Source organism: Mus musculus, chromosome 8 (genome assembly GCF_000001635.26).
Source record: "Mus musculus strain C57BL/6J chromosome 8, GRCm38.p6 C57BL/6J".
Taxonomy (NCBI): Eukaryota; Metazoa; Chordata; class Mammalia; order Rodentia; family Muridae; genus Mus; species Mus musculus.
In genome coordinates, this window is record NC_000074.6 from 114,416,494 (window position 1) to 114,436,404 (window position 19,911).

At 43.6% G+C, this 19,911-nt stretch overlaps 1 protein-coding gene and 1 long non-coding RNA gene across 2 annotated transcripts; one reads left to right on the forward strand and one right to left on the reverse strand.

Moving 5' to 3' along the window:
- The first annotated feature begins 1,540 nt into the window (after positions 1 to 1,540).
- On the forward strand, positions 1,541 to 11,640 carry Clec3a (C-type lectin domain family 3, member a). Its single transcript, NM_001007223.3, has 3 exons — positions 1,541 to 1,707; positions 6,427 to 6,510; positions 8,962 to 11,640. Exons 1-3 carry the CDS (start codon positions 1,593 to 1,595, stop codon positions 9,351 to 9,353), a joined length of 591 nt encoding a protein of 196 aa, NP_001007224.1. The 5' UTR covers positions 1,541 to 1,592; the 3' UTR covers positions 9,354 to 11,640.
- On the reverse strand, positions 6,436 to 19,316 carry Gm30330. Its single transcript, XR_388053.2, has 3 exons — positions 19,253 to 19,316; positions 11,847 to 11,974; positions 6,436 to 6,617 (listed from the first exon to the last, which is right to left on the reverse strand). It is a non-coding gene; the product is annotated as a predicted gene, 30330 (long non-coding RNA).
- Positions 19,317 to 19,911: the final 595 nt, after the last annotated feature.

Below are 19,911 nucleotides of genomic sequence, written 5' to 3' on the forward strand. Positions count from 1 at the left end.
ATTTCTGCCCAGATGGCCTGCCTTTCCTCTCCTGCCCTGCTACAGGCCATCAGCTGTTTGGAAGGTGTTGGAGAATAATGTTTATGGAACACTGAAAGAGATGATGCTTCCTAAAGATAATACCAAAGTGGAGACAGGATTCAGGATTCGGCTCTCTGCTGGTACAGAAATCAACATTTTAATAATTAATACAAAGACAACCTTTACACAGTGCGTAAGAAGATTATCCCAGCACGGTACAGTTTAGAAATATCATTACTGATGCACTGACCAAACTTTAACAGAAGGCAAATTTATATTTCATAATGGGTTATCTGCTCCTATCGTTGCTGTAAGTCTGATGCCTGAACTGAACCAGAACAACGCAGTCATGGGGGTGTGTAGACACGTGAGTGGTCAGACTTGACTTAAATGTGCAGTGGCATTGGAAATTGTAGCAAATATCTCGAATCCAGCACTTGGGGAGCAGAGCCAGAAGGATCACGATATCAAGGTCAATTTTAGCTGTCTAGCAAGTTTGAGGCCAATCTGGATTATATGGCACAGCCTTAAAACTAAACTAAAACAAAATTTTCAATTTTATTTCAAGACAAGGTTTCTCTGTGTAGCTTGGCTGTCCTGGGACTCACTCTGTAGACTGGTCTGGCCTCGAACTCAGGGATTTCTCTGCCACTTCCTGGTGAGTACTGGGATAAAAGACAGGTTATCACTTCCTGGCTTTAGTCTTAAAAATAAAGATAAATAGACCAGGAAGGAGTTTAAAGTGCTTGTCAGCAAGACTGAAGAACTGAGTCTCATCCCTGGGACTTATACTGTGGACAAGGTGGAAGGAGACAGGTGACTCCTGAAAATTTCCCTCTGGCCTCCACATGTGTTTCTGACATACATATTACACACACACACACACACACACACACACACACACACACACACGCACAGACACACACGTACAAGCACACACAATGCATATGCAGAAACTACCCTGATGGGATTTAAGCTTCTCTCTTTGGTTGGGGCGTCATGGTGTCAGCTTTATTTTATGGCGCTGCAAGTTGAAGCCAGTGTCTTCCCATCTGCCAGGCAAGCACTGTGCCACCAAGCCACATCCTCAAACAATTTGGCCACTTTTTGTTTAAACTCTTAAAAGTGAGTTGGATCTTCTTTCCAGATCTTGAATATACTTCAGCGCTTTAAAACAAAGGCTTATATACTGGATCTTTACAGAGAGTTTAAGCTTCCCAGATGTTGATATATAATATATATATATTAAATATAGTAAAAAGTTTTTAAAAAGGCAAATCTTTCTTTAACTCAGACACACTCTGAGAAGGTAAATCACTAGGAAAATGCAAACAGAATAAAAATAAACGAATCTGGAGCCCAGCGTGAGGTGTAAGAACAGGGGGCCTCCTTATGCCATGGCTGGAGGAACATTCCGGCCTTCCGTCAGCAGGCTTCCAGCCAACCCTGCAGCTCCTTTATATAAAGCCAGCCCCCAGCAGCCCAGAGCAAGATGTGGCTTCACAGCCTCCCTGCTCCCTAGCTGCCCCAGAGTTGCAGACCAAGTGGCCAGCCTGGCCTGTCCCAGAGCCATGGCAAAGAACGGACTTGTCCTTTGTATCCTGGTGGTCAGCTTACTCCTGGACCAGACCGACGGCTACCCATCTCGAATGAAAGCCAGGAAACACAGCAAACGCCGCGTGAAAGGTAATGGGACTTTGCTGCCCAGAAAAACCCTAGGTTTCCTCAGGGTGGGGAAGGTGTTGGGACAAGGCTCACATCCAAACTGCACCAGGGGACCATCCTATCATAGTGGGTGGGTGTATGGCTTTGCAAGGGATCCAGTGACCTTTGGAGCCTCAGGAGAGTTTGCTATTTAAAGAAAACATGTACTAGTTAGTTTTTTAATTGAAAATAATCTCTTATAATTAAAAAAGTCTCCACGTATGTCTGTTGCCCATTGAGTTTTGATAATGTGAACATTTCTGAGCTAGAGCTGGCATGGACCCGTGAACATCTGCCTTTATGGCTGATAAGAAAGCAATACATTGATTAGTGGTGCCCTGTGATCTCCTGGGTATTAAACCTATTCAAGTATATTTGTAATCTGCCCACACTATAATCTCATTAAATGAGATAGCAGGGCAGCTGCAACTTCCTTTTGACCCTGTCTAGCCTGTTGCTTTATTTCACCATCTCTGTCAGTCATGAGAAAGCTGTTGAAACCCCGTATCTGATTTTGCATATCATAAGGCACTGTCTGTCTCTTTAGCTTAAGAACCCGTCAACACACAGCCAGACAGAACTTAAAGATACTTTGACACAGAATCCACTCATGGAGCACAGCTCGATCGGAGGGGGCTTAAACTAGGCTAAGAGTCAAAAAAAAAAAAAAAAAAAAAACAAACAAACAAAAAAAAAACAAAACAAAAAAAAAACAAACCCAAAAACAACAAAAACAAAAACCAACTTCAAAGTTTGAAAGAGCAAAGACAACAGGACTCCGCCTGCTTTAGGTTAAAAGCAAAGCAGAAGAGCAAAGCACTGGGACCCAGCGATGCGTTATTTCCACCTCTGAGGCATTTTCCTAACAGGATGTTACAACATAAATCTCATGGCATGGCTTCCTTACCACAGTTGCTTTCTTCAAAGCAACACCAAGCAGTAAGGAGGGGTGGCCGGCTCCCTTGGAACACGGAGACAAGAGGATGAGGGTTTCAATTTCATCCTTGGCTAGGAAGGGTCAGGGCAGTATGGGTTACATGAGTTCTTATCTCGAGCACACACACACACACACACACACACACACACACACACACACACACACACACAGTAAAGTCTACATTCACCTGTCACAAGTGGCTGACAGATCCACTTATAGCTTATATTTTTTTTTTCTTTACTGATTCTCAAGGGCCATTTTCCAGGGGCGTTTATGAAAGCCTGGTCCGATGGAAGGTTTCTTAAGCAGAGATGTTATTCTTTATAAAGTATCGCCTCTCCCGGCAAGCTTTTTAAATAAAAGCTTCAGATATTTCTCATAGAGAGGTGAAGTATATCATGGCAAGTGAGGACAGGAGAAGAAAGGAGAGAGAAACAGGGGGTGGTGTGACTTGGTTTTGTGCCTCTCCTTCACTGAAGTAGGAACCATGAGGAGGGGATAGGAATGTATGTGGGTAGCTCTTTCTTGCTCTATCTCTCTCCTCTTCCAGGAGCCCCCTTCAACAGGTATGATATTTTAATCAGTTGCAAACATATTTTAGCCATCACACACTGCTCCCCCCCCCCCCCCCACACACACACAATGTAATAACCAGCCTTTGCTTTCAGATCTAATAAAAGTCAGGTCTACAAGAAGCGAAGCTATCAGTTTAGATTTGCTGGTTACTTCTCTTCTCACCAAGTCACTTTTTTTTTTTTTTAAATATTTTGAGTACCTTAAAATAAGACCAAGGCTTATAGAACCAAATGCGAAAGGCAAGGCAGGAGTGGCCATGCATCCTTATAATCCCAGCACTTGGGAGGTGGAAGCAGAGGAACTTGAGTTCAAGGATAGCCTCAACAGACTTAAGGGTGGCCTGGACTTCATGAAGACCTTGTCTCAAAAATTGCAAAACCGACAACAACAACAAAAAAGTAAAAGCCATGCCCCCAATCTTTACCCAGAATTATCTATTGTTAATAACAGTAAATAAACACATCTCAGACACTGGAAATATTTGACAGGTAAATAAACGTACTTCACGTGCTCAATCGTGGATAGCTGTAAACATAGGAGTGTTTCATTCGTTCTAACAGCTAGAGACGTCACTTTATTGTTTGGGGAGGCTCTGACTTCACTGGTTCCCCCCCAGCAACTTTTCTGTAGCCTCTGGTATGTCTCTCTCTGACACGGTGTAACACATGAAGTCCCATTTTGCACATATGCCCATCCTGGCACTAAGATACTGGGTGCGGTATACCTTCTAGAAGTGACATGCCATTAATCAGATTCTCTAATTGTCTCTTCAAATGACAGCACCAATCTATGCCTTTCTCACTCAACCCAACACCTGATCATGGTTCCACCTGAGATGTTTGTTGCGGGTTTTTTTTTTCTACCGGGAATCTGATACTGTGTAGCCGCAATCTTAAAAGAAAAGGAGACCTTTTAAGAGACTCAAAATGGCGACAGCAGTTAAGCACCAAGGACAAGTGTTCCCTAAGTACTTACTTCATGGGTCTTGACAAGTTACGAGTTACACTAATGAGTAAAATACACCTTTTAAAGTGAGCTGGCTCCTTGGGGCATTCTTTCTGTTCATCCTCCTGCGCCATGGTGATTGGAAGGGAATGGAAGCCACCAAGTCACCCAGAAGATGACTGCCATGATGATCTCCCAGGAGCCTAATTGTAACACGTGTGTCTTTGTGCTAATGATAATGTTTACAGCTACTTATTTAAATACAAAGGAGCTGGAAGCTGACCTGGAAGGAAAGGGATTGGAATGCTTCTAGCTGACAGCTTGGCTGTTGGAAGCAAGCCCTCAGTGGGCTTTGCAAACCTGCCCGTCCCCATAGCTGATGGGTTTGCATCTTCAATACCCTCTTGGTTTATTCCAGTTGGCACAGTCTCACAGGTTAAAATCTTTGGGCAATTGTATTCCTGAGCTGAGGTGTCGTGCGTTTAGCAACTAATGTACAATATAAAGGGAAATAGAGATTGGGGTAGGGGGTACTATGTACCTTAGAAGGCAGTTTCCTGGCCCAAATGTGGAACTATCTGGTTTGTGAAACACAGGTGTAAGGGGATAGAGGATTAAGATAGTGGATTTTATATTGTCCTGAGAAATCACAGGGTCACAAAACTGATTTTCTTGTGTGTGTGTGTGTGCCTGTACATATATGAGTTGGTATGTGTTTACAAGTGTGCATATGCATGTGGAAGCCAGAGGACAACCTCAAGTATCATTTCTCAGGTGTCATCTACCTCCACCCCCCTCCTTTTTTTTTTTAAAATAGAATCTCGGGGATCTGCCTATGTCTGCTTCCCAAGATGGGATTATAAGCATGCTACCTTGCCTAGCTTTGTTTGCTAGACTTGGGTTCTCTTGTGTTGTGTGGTAAAGCATTTTACTAGCTGAGCTACCTTCCTAGCCCACAAAACAGAATCTCTATCTGCCAGCCCCACAATGAGACAGCTGAGGATGGTTCATAACTGTTTTTACGTGTCATCTCTAAGTCCACGTGCTGGGGAAGAAGGGGGCGGAGGCAGCTGCTCTACAGAAGCAGATCAGAGGGATAGGGAGAACAGGCTAGAAGCCAGAGACACCCACGTTTGAGCTCTGCACTTTACCCACTGGAGACCTTCAGTGGGTGGACTCAGCTTATGTCTGTTTCTCTGCATGCTCTTCTGTGAGCTTCTAGACTCTGCCTCAGGGACAGCATGACCCAGCTTGTATGGTGTCTTTTAATATATTTATTGTAATATTTGGTATGGTTTGTCACCGTTCCTAGTGGTCACTAAGACAGTCCCCATTCTTCTGGAATCTAGATTTAGCCACAGCTGCTCACTTGTGTACAGCTGAGGCGAGTCAAAGAGTCTTTGGTTCCATCTAAGAACATTCAAGAATAAATAACTGGAACTAGGGATCTAGAAAGCTGGCAGAGCCCTCGCCTGGCATGCATAAGATACAAGAGTCTGGGTTAGTCTTGAATACCGCCAAAAAGGGAGAGGGGAGAAGAATGTATAAAGAAGGGAAAAGAAGGAAGAAAATGAGGTGGGTGGAGAACAAGGGATAAGGAGAAATAGATGGTGGTGATGCCCCTATAGGTAAGTTCTCAGTGGTCCTTTATAAACTCGCCCAAGCCAAGAGCCACTGCCCCTCCACTAGACCTTGTCAGTATGGGACCCAGGGTGAGGGAGGTGAGGCCCAGTAAGTGTGGCACTCACCCACCAAGGCCCTAAGCCCATCTTACTCGCCTTCATCCTCCACTAACAAATAACATCAACCATTTTATATCCCACAAAATATAAGCCCCAAACGGAGCACCTCAAGTGTAGCAGAATTGTGGATAAGAAAACCAAACGAATTAAGTAAAATACGGGTGGTGCTCTGAAGGAAAGTGAACAAGGCTCGGGGAAGATCAGCAGTATGGATGCCAATAGTCCAGGGTGGACAAGTGTTCTCAGAACACACAGCTGATCTTGGTAAGGAGAGTTGAAAGTCTGTGGCAGCCATCCTTAAAGACCCAGGGGACCTTTTCATGCAGGTTTGCTTCCGGAATTGGTCTCAGGGCACAGGCGCATTTGGGGCAGCTTCCTCGGAACCGTAGCTTTGGATTCTGCCTTACAAAGCTGTTTTTCTTTTCTTTTTAACATTTCCATTTCATTCTAATCGCATGTTTTCCATCCCATATCCTACCCCACCCCACCAATGTCCCCTAGCAAAGGATGACGACCTGAAATCTCAAGTTGAAAAGCTGTGGCGGGAAGTCAACGCCTTGAAGGAGATGCAAGCTCTGCAGACAGGTGAGAGGTCCCCTTCACCAGCGCCTGGTCTGGAGGGTAGTGGAAGAGAACGAGGTATTGCCCAGGATTGAACGCATCCAGACTGCTTGCTGAGTTCTGGGGTGTGTCTGCTTGTAGAAAAACAAAACAAAACAAAATGAAACAAAATAAAAACTTTGGCAGCTGATGGGAGCGGTGGGGGATGGCTCACACCTTGAATCCCAGCACTTGGAGGTAGGCAATTCTCTGAGTTTGAGGCCAGCCTGGGAGTTCCAGAACAGCCAGAGGTACACAGAGGAACCTTGTCTTGGGGGGGGGGGAGCTTAAGGGTACATGTTATTTATTTTAATTTAAAAATTGTTAAATTATTTTATGTGTACTGGTGTTTTGCTCACATGCATATATATGTATATATACATATACATACGTACTATACATATGCATACACACAGTACACACATATACATACATATTATATACATACATACATATGTATATATATATGTTTATATACATACATATATACATATGCATATAATTTTTTCTCTGCACCATGTGCATGCCAGTACCCATGGAGGTCAGAAGAGGGCATCGGATCTCTAGAACTGGAGTTACAAGCAGTTGTGAGCCACCATGTGGGTCCTGGGAATCTGGAGAGCAACAAGTGCTCTTAACCAAAGAGCCATCTCTCTAGCTCCTGTGTTCAGTATTTTGAGACAGGCTCTCTTATTTCCAAGACTGACCCAGAGTTCACGACGTGGTGGAAGATGATGTTCATTTCCCCATCCTCCTGCCTCCAACTCCAGAGTGCTGAGGCCACAGGGTCTTGTGTCTGTGGTGCTGAGGACTTAACCCAGGGCTTCGCAAGTTCTAATAAGTGGAGGGTTTACTAACTGAGGGGAATCCTGAGCCCGTAAGAGGATGTTTTAGGGACTGGAGGAATAGATAGCTCCGTTAACAAAGGACCTGCTGTGAAAGCATAAAACTCAAATCTCAGCAGGCAGAGGAAGGCGCTTACTCTGACAACCTGAGTTTGATTCCTGCGCTTCATTCACATAATGAAAGGAGAGGACGGAATCATACTTGTCCTCTGACAGATGCACCGTGGCTCCTGTACACACACACACACACACACACACACACACACACACAGAGATACACACACACACACACACACACACACACACACACACAGAGATACACACACACACACACACACACACACACACACACACACACACACACACACACACACACACACACGCACACACACACACGCACACACACGCACACATACACACACACATACACACACAGATACACACACACACAGTCACACACAGATACACACACACACACACACAGACACACATACACACACACAGATACACACACACACAGTCACACACAGATACACACACACAGATACACACACATAGACACACAGACACACACACAGATACACACACACATACACAGATACACACACACACAGATACACACACAGACACACAGACACACAGACACAGACACACACAGAGATACACACACACATACACACACATACACAGATACACACACACAGATACACAGACAGACACACATATACAGATACAGACACACAGATACACACACACACAAGCACACATACACACACACAAAGTTTGGAGGGGGACAGGGAGAGATTCTTTGTCGAAAAGCAAGCAAACTAAACAAAGTAGGGGAAAACCCACTCTCTCCCTGAGTTTTTGTCTTTCTTTGTTTCTTTTTTCTTCCTTCCTTCCTTCCTTCCTTCCTTCCTTCCTTCCTCCCTCCCTCCCTCCCTCCCTCCCTCCCTCCCTCCCTCCCTCCCTTCTTATTAGTTTTGTTTGTTTGGTTTTGGTTATTGTTTTTGAGATATAATCTGTCCATGTGGGGCTCCCTGGCCTGGAACTGCTAAGTAGACCAGGCTTACCTCAGAGTCACGGCAAGCATTCTGTCTCCGCCTCTCAAGTGCTCCAATCCTAGGAGCGTGTGCCACCACAGGTGGCTTGTGTTTGCTCCTTAAATTATTATGTAATTTTATTTCATTCTAAAAGTCCAAAGGAAACCCACCATGTAGTTCCTTACATAAACTAGGCTACAAATTAGATGGAAGCAGCCCAGGGTTTAAGATTACATTTTGAGTCATATGTGGCTGTGAGTTCATTATATGTCTCCTAATCCCTTTGGGGGGCATTTCAAGTTGTGAGTGACAAATTCTCTAAGCCTCAAAAACCTGATAAATCGGGATAGCACCACCATGTCTTGGGGTTGCTGGAGTTCCGTGTAGTTATTGTTGTGTCTGGCACCAACAAAACCATCAATGGTAACTCTTCACTGTCAACCCACTAATCATTACACAAATGTTTACCAATGCTTGCCAGGTCCCGTATTAGGCATATCACACACAAAAGGCACCGAATGACATCACCAACTTTCCCATCTTCACAGTCTGTCTCCGAGGCACCAAAGTTCATAAGAAGTGCTACCTTGCTTCAGAAGGCCTCAAGCATTACCACGAAGCCAACGAAGACTGCATTTCCAAGGGAGGGACCCTGGTTGTCCCCAGGAATTCCGACGAAATCAATGCCCTTCGAGACTATGGTAAGAGGAGTCTGCCAGGTGTCAATGACTTTTGGCTAGGCATAAATGACATGGTCACAGAAGGCAAGTTCCTCGATGTCCACGGATTCGCTGTCTCCTTCCTCAACTGGGACCGTGCCCAGCCAAGTGGTGGCAAGCGGGAAAACTGTGTCCTGTTCTCCCAGTCAGCTCAGGGGAAATGGAGCGACGAAGCCTGTCGCAGTAGCAAGCGATACATATGTGAGTTTATCATCCCATAAGAAGCCCCTCCTCCATATCCTCCCAAGTCAGACTGGTCAGCCATGATAAATAAGCTCGTAGGCCCCCTCAGTAAACTCGGATTACATTTATTCATTGCAGCATCACAATGCCAGGATTGGTAGTCATAGGTATGCAGAGACAGACCATGTTTCTACCATAGCTCCTTGTAATATTACTCTTCGCATGACAAAGGGGATCAGAAAATAATGACCCAGACATGGTAAGAAAGGGACTTCTGATAATGGGCAGTCAAATTGTCTCCCACTCTTCTTGTTCCTCTCATGTGAATAGACCTGACCTACTTAAAAAAAATCACCTGATTCTTCAAGACAGAAAAGTTTGGAATATTTCTCTTTAAAATTTAGTCATGATAGGAATACAATTTTGAGAAATGTGTCATTGGTTGATTTTCTGGATATGTGAACATTATAGTATACCCTACATGGATGAACCCTGATGTTGTAGGGGCAAAACTCCAGGTGGCCTCTAGATGCCCTAAAGACATGTAGTAGACACACGCTGCATGAAGCTTTGGCTGGCAAAACATGGCAGGCTTTCATAGTATAGTTCACGAAGTACATAGTAAAACAACAGTTGGAAACACAGCCGAGTAAACTCTCTTTCCATCCCTTTAATAAGACAGCTGACACAGACATGTGTGAAACAAGTGAGGTGTATTTAGCTTGTAATTTTATTGGTGTGAGGTCGGGTTAAGCTGCCTCAGTGAAGTGGCCAAAGGCAAGGGTGGCGGATCACGGCAAGAACAAGTAGTCACATCTCTCTGCAGAGCAATCCTAGGATGATCATGGTCTCCTTTCAAAGTGGTGTCTCCAAATTATCCAAGGACATCCTAGATGGCTGCACCTGCTTAAGGCACACAGTGCTTTTCAAACTTGCCACACCAGGGTCCTTGGTGGGGACAGAAGCAATCAAACTACCTTCAGCCATAGTGTCTGATAAACATATAAACCAACAACACAGTGTCGCTTGTTATTGCTGTCAAGGGTCGTGAGCTGTGCTTAGTCACTGCGTTCAACTTTAGGACTCGTGGTGTGCTACGTTTGTATTTAACACTGCCACCAAGAACATGCATAAAATTTGCTACAGGAGTAGCAACCAACAACGTCTCTAGGCAACAGAAAATTTTCATCTCCATTACTGGCTTATGGGACCACCATCAAATATGCAGTTTGTTAGGGTCAAAATATTGTGTAGTGTGTGGATACATTTGGTTGACGAGAATGCCCCAAGTCAGAGATTCCAGGGTGCTATACAGTCTGTAAGTTTTCTAGCACGATGTTTAATTTCCTCCACCCTCTTAGCCTATGGTCCTTGCTTTCAGTTGCTGGCCACATCCCCTGGTGGGATGTGGATCTTCTTTGCCACATCAGAGCAGGGATGACTGACAAGATTCTCATCTAACTCCTCCAATTCCCCAACTCTAGCTTTCTTCAAGGTTCCCAGTCGAAACCCCACCCCACCCCCCACTCCCTGAGTCAGCATATATTTGATCATTTCTCCTCTCGGTATTCTATAATAGCTTCTAGCCAGTGAGCAACAGTAAGGCAGGAGAAGAGCAGCAGATGGTGAGAACAAAGAAACCAGAGAAAAAAGGTAGCAGGGCTTTGGGGATTGCACTTCAGTTGGTAGGGAGCTTGTCTAGCAGGCAGGAAGACCTGGGTTCGCAGGAATGGGACACTTAAGCTTACAATCCCAGTGCTGGGGAGGTGGAGGTAAGAAGATCAGGGGTTCAAGGTCATGCTCTACCAACTGAACTGCAAGGCTAAAGGCTACATGAGACCCTATCTAGACAACAAGGACGAAAGAAAAATGTCTCTTTCCTTCACGCGTGTATCCTTACAGTCTCCTTTTATATATGATAGCAATAGTTTTTACTTTCTTTACGTGTATATGTCTTCAATTATCATTATGTATTTCAATCTATGAAGGGCAATTTGTCATTAGAAGCTGAAAGTTAGACTTAAATAATACTATTTGAGAGTAACACACGTGTGCAATTTTTTATTCTAACGATGCTATACCCATTAAATTGCCTAACTAGATTTTATAAAAATAACTTCATTGCTTAAACACAGGAGCATACATTTAAGGCTTAGGGGAAATGGGTTTTGTAGAAATAAACAATTCTGAATACATTCTGTCCTTCAAATAAATATCTTTTCTCTTTTGTGAATAATGTCCTGCTCCCAAGAGCTAAATTACATATGCCTGGAATCAAATTTTAGGTTTGTTTTTTCATTGCACAATAAAGCTCCAAATCTGATCAGCGTGGATGTGTTTGGATATTGATTACATTTATTCAGATTAAGATATTTATATCAAACTAGGCAGAATTTAAAAGGGAAAGGGACTGGAGCGGATGAAACTGGTAACAGCGGTGAATTTGGAAACCAGTTTCAACTGGCTTTGAAGAAGCACAGTTTTGAGATGGAGCACAGGAGATGGGGGAACAGGGGAGACTTTAAACATACCGCCATTGCAATTATATTTGGTTGAGCCCAGCCAGCCTCAGCATCCCCATTGTCTTCTGACAGGTGACATTAGTAGCCAGGCAGTAGCTAAGTCGGTAAAGCACTTGCTTCAGGACGTGAGTGCAGGCCTAGAAAGACACATTGATAGTTGAGTGGGGCAGCATACAGTAAGCCATGCAGTGGAGAATGGAGTCAGGTGGATTCCTGGAAGTTTGTGGCCCAGCTAGCTGGGTCTGCATGGCCAAGTTCCAGGACAATGAAAGATTCAAACCCTCAAGGTCATCCCCTGACCTCCATAGATGTATCATGTACACCTGCACATGTGCACACACACCACACACACACACAATTGAAAATAAATCTTGCCAGGCAGTGGTGGCTCACACCTTTAATCCCAGCACTTGGGAGGCAGAGGCAGGCGGATTTCTAAGTTCAAGGCCAGCCTGGTCTACAGAGTGAGTTCCAGGACAGCCAGGACTACACAGAGGAACCCTGTCTCAAAAATCCAAAGATAATAATAATTATTATTATTCTGGAGTGGAGTTGGGCTGGGACTATAGCAAGGTTGATAGAATGTTTACATAGCAAGTAGGAAATCCTCCTGGGTTTGAACACCAACACTACATTAACTGGGCACGGTATCATACACCAGCAATCCCACACTATAGAGGATGAGGCAGGAGGATCAGAAGTTTAAATCTGGGCTGGAGAGATGGTTGAGTGGATAAGAGCACTATCTGCTGCTCTTTCAGAGGTCCTGAGTTCAATTCCCAGCAAGCACATGGTGGCTCACCACCATCTGTAATGGGATCAGATGCCCTCTTTTGCCCTGCAGGTGTATTTGCAGATAGAGCATAGACATACATTAGATAGATAGATAGATAGATAGATAGATAGATAGATAGATAGGTAGATAGATAGATAGATAGATAGATAGATAGATAGGTAGATAGATAGGTAGATAGATAGATAGATAGATAGATAGATAGATAGATAGATAGATAGATAGATAGGTAGGTAGATAGATAGGTAGATAGATAGATAGGTAGATATAGATAGATAGATAGATAGATAGATAGATAGATAGATAGATAGATAGATAGATAGAAAGATGTAAGTTTGAGGTGATCTTAGGATGGATGAGTCCTAAGTGTCACTGGGCGATGGAAGCTGTGACATTTTTCAGCCAACCCCTGCTGCACGGAAGCAAGGGTGTGAGGTCTGGAGAATGGCAGAGACCTCCACTACGCTGCAGTGTGTCAGACTGGAGAGTTGTGTCTGTATCCAGCATAATGCATTCAGATGCATGGGGTGCTCGGGTAGGAAGGAGTTGGGGGAAAGTTCTTAGGGGCCCAGGTCAGAGGAGAAGTAAAGACGCCGGGGGAGGAGAGTTGGTTCTGGAGACTCACTCCTCCTGGAGGAGAAATGGGAGGGTCCTCAGCTATGGTCTTCATTTATGTGCCTGGGAACCCCCAAGAGGCCCTCGGTGGAGGAAGAGAATGAGAAGGGGGAGTCAAAAGAGAAATGGGGATTGATCATCATAATGGGGATCTTGGTGGCAGGCAAGAATGGCACTGGAGCAGTAGCTGAGTTGGCATCTGATCTGCAAAATGGCCTTTGCATGAAGCTGTGCAAGTGAAACCTGTATTGTGTTGGAAGCACCAAGATATTGAAGATGCCAAGGAAATGGAGCCAACCAGATCAAGAGCGAGAGAAGTGTGCTGTGGTTCCAAAGAGCCATCTAAGTAAGCCCCTAGACACTGGTCACAGAGCTTTAGAATTTTCCAGTTTTCCCTATTGGGTTTCAGTCTCGCTTTGGTCCAGAATTCTTTTACTATATCCATTTTCCTCCCCTTTGTAATGGCAATGTATGTAATTTGCTTTTTGGTTTTAGGGAGTTACAAAGATTGCCTTAAGTCTCAGAAGAGACTTCGGACTTCGGACTTTGTTAAACAGTATTGAGGCTGTGAAGGACTATGGGGATTTTTGAAGTTGAACACATTGTATTTTGCATTATGATGGGCTATAAGCCTATGGAGGCCAAGGAGCAAACCAAGATGGTTTGAATGGGAATGGCCCCATTAACTAGCATTTTGAATATTTGTTTCCCAGATTGTTAAGAAGGATTAGGTGGTGTAACCTTGTTGGAAGGGGTGTGTGTGGCTTTGTTGGAGGAGGTGTGGCCTCGTTGGAGGAAGAAGTTTATCACTGTGAGTCAGGCTCAGTCTCATGCCCTCTCTGCCTCTCTGCCTCTCTGCCTGTAGATCAAATGAATGTTAGCTCTTGGCTACTGCTCCAGCATCATGCCTGCCTTCCTGGGGCCAACCCCCCCTCCATGAAAACTGTAGTTGAACCCCCAATTAAATGCTTGCCTTGATCATGGTGTCTCTTCGCAGCAATAGAAAAGTAATTAAGACAAATCAAAAGTCAAAATAAACTCTTCTAAAAGTTTCCTTGGTCATAGTGTTTTATCACAGCAAATGGAAAGTAACTATTACCCAGGTCCCCAAATGGACATTAACATACATGAGGGACAAATTCAAATATTTCTGCAAACAATCTAGGTAGAACACCAAGATTTTAGTTCAGTTGTCATAGAAGACTTGGTCGGGGCTGTAAGCCATCTACATCCGACAAATGTATATCTGACATACCCTCTTTCTATGCAGCTACATCTCAGGGCACACAGCTTGTCTCAATAAATTTAAAATGTTGGTATCACACACTCCCTCTTCTCTTGTCAGCAAGAGATCCTAGAAATGAATAGGGCGGCAAAACTGGGAAATCCATGGATGTGAGACTTGAAAATTAAGCAAGGAGTCAAAGGAGAATTTATAGCAGAAACTCAACAACACATAGGATGCAGAGAGAAACTACCAAATGGAACAAAGACGATGTCTGGACAGAGTAGAAAGACAAGAAAACTCGGGTGGTTGGGGGCAAGGATATATAACATCACCCTGAAGGTGTTGATGGATGCCATAGGGACAGAACAAGCTAAAATGTTGGGACTCTAACAATTAGAATGAGATGTTAACTGTAATAACATAACCACAGAATGACTAGAGAAAAAACTTCTGGAAATGAAAGACAGAGTGCCCTCACTTACTGCTGGGAATGCCAGTTTTACCATCAGTAATTGATGAAACAGGAAGACACACTGAAAAATAGAGAGCTAACCACCACCACCACCAATCAACTGGCTCTGAGGGACATTTATAGAGGAGTTCATTTGGCAGATACATTTTCTCTACAAGAATGCAGAAGCCAAGCACAAATGGACCACATAACAAAACTTACTACACTTTTAAAACATTGAAATCATTTAAAGTATGCTCTCTGACCACAGTGGTATACAGAAAGTAATAACAGAACAATTCGTTTAAAATCTTCTTCATAAACAATAGGAAAAAACAGAAGGTTTGGGGAAAATTAGAAATTATTTAAAAATAAACTCAAATGAAAATACAACATATCAAAATTCACTAGATGAAATGAGCAACATTTAGAGAAAAAAAATAGCATTAAACACTTAGGTTAAAGACCAAAGATGAAGGACTGGACAGATGGCATCAGTAGTTAAGACTGTTGCTACTTTTGCAGGATACCTAAGTTTGATTCTTAGCACCCACATAAGTGGCTCACGATTGCCTGTAACTCCAGTTCCAGGGGACTAGGTGCCATTTTCTGATCTCAATGGGGTTATATGTATGCAAGTGGTGTACAAAAAGACAAGTAGGCACACACACATGTATGCATGCACGTGCACACACACACACACACACACACACACACACACACACACCTGTAATCCCTGCGTTCAAGAGAATGAGGCAGGGGAAATATAAGGGGGAATCCAACCTGTGCAGCATACCACTGCCCAAAGCAAGAACAGATAAAGTTAAGGGTGATTTTTTTTTTCTTCACTATATTACAAAAAGTCAAAAGTGGGCAATTATTAACATTGATTTATCATCTCTTTAACTACAAGCCTGAAACAGAGAAAGCAAACTCCAAATGGTGAAAAGCTTTGAGACTTCAAAACCTACCTCCCAGTGACACACCTTCTCAAATAAAGCCACACCTTCTAACCCTTCCCAAACAGTTCCACCAACTGGGAACCAAGTATTCAAACATATGGGGATCAGTCTCATTGAAACCACCACACCATTGTGGTGGTTTGAAAGGTTCATGTTCCCCATAGTTTAGGGAACTTGAACACTAGGTCCCCATTTAATGGCACTTTAGGAGGTATGGCTTCTGGGAGTAGGTGTGTCATTGCGGGCAGGCTTTGAGGTTTCAGAAGGCTCATGCCATTCCCAGTATGTGTACTCTGCCTTCTGCATGTGATCAAGATGTGGCTCTCAGCTGTTCCTGTGCCTCTACTCCACCATCATGGACTCTAACCCTCTGACACTGTAAGCCCAAATTAATTATAATTCACACAGCTGGAGAGAGGGAATCTCAATTTAAGAGTTACATTCATCAGACTGGCTTTAGGCATATTCTTAGGGCTTTTTCTTGGTTGCTAACTGATGGAGAAGGGCCTAGCCCACTGTAGGTAGTACCAGTCCTAGGCAGGTGGACCTAGGGTCTGTAAGAAAGATGACTGAACACAAGCCAAAGGGAGCAAGCCAGTAAGCACTGTTCCACCACGACCTCTGACTCAGATGTATTCAAGTTCTTGCCCTGGCTTCCCTTGATAATGGATTAAGACCTGGAAATATAAGGCAAATAAACTTTTCTCTTCCCAAGTTGCTTTTGATTATAGTGTTTATCACAGCCCCAGAAAGTAAACTGGAAGAGTGTCTTTTGAAAAAAATATGTTTCCTAAGTTATGAAACCAATCTATCACATACACCGTGGAACACATTGAAGAGTAGGAAAACACACACACACACACACACACACACACACACACACACACACACACACACACACACACACACAGCCAGACTTTGGCTACTTAGTAGGTTTTTCTTTTTTTTCCCATCCTTTCAACCCTCTATCACTAGATAGGAGATTATAAAAGGACAGAGGGGAAGGGGAGCCGCATTATGGTTAGACTTCCTGCTGATTAGATTTGCACTTTCCCTTCTTGGGGAAAGTTTGATCTTTAGTGTCAGGATATCTAATTTTTCTCCTCTTCCTCTTTCTCCTCCTCCTCTTTCTCCTCCTTCTCCTCCTCCTCCTCTTTCTCCTCCTCCTTCTCCTCCTCTTCCTCTTTCTCCTCCTTCTCCTCCTTTTCCTCCTCCTTCTCTGCATATGGCTATGTATCAAACCACAACCAACAGCAACTCCCTTACTGCCACCTCTTGGGGCCCTAGAATTTATATACCCTCTGAAATGTCCCTAGATTTCCATTTAAGTGCATAAATTATCTCTAGCAGGCAAACCATGACCCCTGCCAGTGCAAATCATAGTCACCAGCTGTGAAGCAGCCCCACATCTGGGATTAAAACAAAATCCTATTCTCCTTTCTGGATTCTGCAGGGTTTTTTGTTTGTTTGTTTTGTGACAGGGTTTCTCTGTGTAGCCCTGACTGTCCTGGAACTCACTTTGTAGACCAGGCTGGCCTTGAACTCAGAAATCTGACTGCCTCTGCCTCCCGAGTGCTGGGATTAAAAGCTTGCACCACCACACCCAGCTTGGTTTCTGCATTTTTTGAAGAAACCAAACTCCTTACTACGAACGAACACACTGTGGATTATCCTTCATTACAGTCTTTTATGGTTATGGTTATGGTTATGGTTATGGTTATGGTTATGGTTATGGTTAGGTTCATCCTGTCAACATTGCTCAGTCTTCGCATCCAACAGTGACTACTTTCATTAATCAGGGATGTTGTCCTTCATCACTCTCCACCTTATGGCCTTAACATGGGGTCTCCTGTAGCTAGGTTTGCTGGCCAGAGCTCTTGGCATCTGACACTCACCTCAATGCTCTGGTTAGCGGCACTCCTACACATAGCCATGCCCAGCTTTTTAAGTGAGTGGTTGGGATTTGAACTTGAGTCCTTACACTTGCTGAGTAAGTACTTTACCTACCGAACCATCTCCCCAGAGTCTTTGTCTCTTCAAAGTTCATGGGTTGGATATAAAAGTAAATGAATATAAAACTAGCTTGTTCGAGGCCATTGAAGAGGGGCCCCTCCCTCATAATCAGCAACTTGTCAAAGCAAGAATTGAAACCCCAGGACTTTGATTATTGATCAAAGGAATAGAAGCTGAATGTTAGCTCTGGCCCTGGGCGGAGGCTGGCTTTATTTATTTATTTATTTATTTATTTATTTATTTATTTATTGCACTCTACAAAAGATCCTAAGATTACTATCTAGCTGGAGGTTTTCTGATAAAGAACAAAGAAGTAATGCTGTTCCCTCTCTTAGGAGTTGATCCAAATGGGCTTGTCTATCACCCGGACAGTAAAAACAAAACAAGCAGCGAACAACAACAACAACAACAACAACAACAACAACAACAACAAACAGCTTCAAGAAAGCTGTCCAAGAAAATTTAAGACATACTAGGAAGGAGTAGGAGAGTCACTTGGTTCAGGTGTTAAGATCACCTGGTGCTTTTGCAGTGGACCCTGGTTTGCATCACAGCAACCACATGGTGACCCTCAGCTAACTTCAGTTCCAAAGGTGCTAATACCCTCTTTAGACCTCTTTGGGCACCAGGCATGCACATTCTCTCTCTCTCTCTCTCTCTCTCTCTCTCTCTCTCTCTCTCCTCTATCCATCCATCAATGCAGGCAAAAATTCACTATATATGTAAAATAAAATAAAAGTCTAAAAAGGAAGATAAAATGAGAAGTAGTAAAACTCTTACCTATTCCCTATTTATTTATTTATTTATTTATTTATTTAAATATTTATTTACTTACTTATTTAATGTATATGAGTACACTGTAGCTGTCTTCAGATACACCAGAAGAGGGTGTCAGATCTCATTACAGGTGGTTGTGAGCCATGCTGGGAATTGAACTCAGGACCTCTGGAAGAGCAGTCAGCGCTCTTAACCGCTGAGCCATCTCTCCAGCCCTCGTATGTTTCCTCTTTACATTCTCTGTGTAGTAAACTCTCGTTAAATTCTAAATGTTGAAACACTGGTTTATTTTACTGATTGAACTCTGACCGAAACAACACTGCTTGCGGAAGGCAGCAATATTAATCTATTATTTTAACGATTTCTTTTATATTTACTTATGTGTGACTGTGTGTGTGTACATGCGAGGGCAGGTGCCTGTAGAGGCTGAAAGAGGATATCAGAGCCCCTGGAACTGGATTACAGTGATTGTATTCTCTAGGTAAGTGCTCTTGTCTAGAGGGCTGTTTCTCCAGCTCCCCAGATAGGTTGTTTCAGAGAGACCAAGAAGTTTGGAGCTTGATGTCTGTCACTCACCTTATTCATGTCATTGATCAGATGCCAGTGATAAACTACAGGAAACTCTAATGCTGAAACTCTCTCTTGCCTTGGAACCTTTATGCTGTAACCATGGTAACTATTTTCAGTTGCAGACTGGTTGAACCAGTCCCATGGTAGCCCAGGTTATACTTGGGCTTATATGGTGAGGAATGGGCTTTCCCATCTGATCCTCTGTCCCTTTCCTCCAGAGTTCTGGGATCACAGGTCTTAGCCGTCACACCTTGCATTGGTGTTATCTGATAAAATATAACAGCCTCTCCTTTCTGAGAATCCAGTTAGCAGGAGGCAGCCTTCTGAGATTGAGGACAACCTAAGACCAAGTCAAACCCTTCCTATCCAGTGGACTGTTAAAAAAACGGTCTCACGGCGAAATCCACATAGCTTCTGGTTTTTGTCTCCTGGTTTTTCTGTAAGGAATAAGACTGCCACAGGTGGTGGGGAGAGCAACTAGGTTCTTTCTCTTCCTGGTTTTCATAAACGCAAACAAGGACATCTCCCATTGTGTATCCCTGCTTCCTGATTTCTTTTGGAATGCAAGAGAACCAAGGCATTGGGTTATCCTTTCTAACCACTGTGAGACAGGACCTCACAATGTCACCCTGGCTATCCTCAAACTTACAGAGAGCATCCTTTGT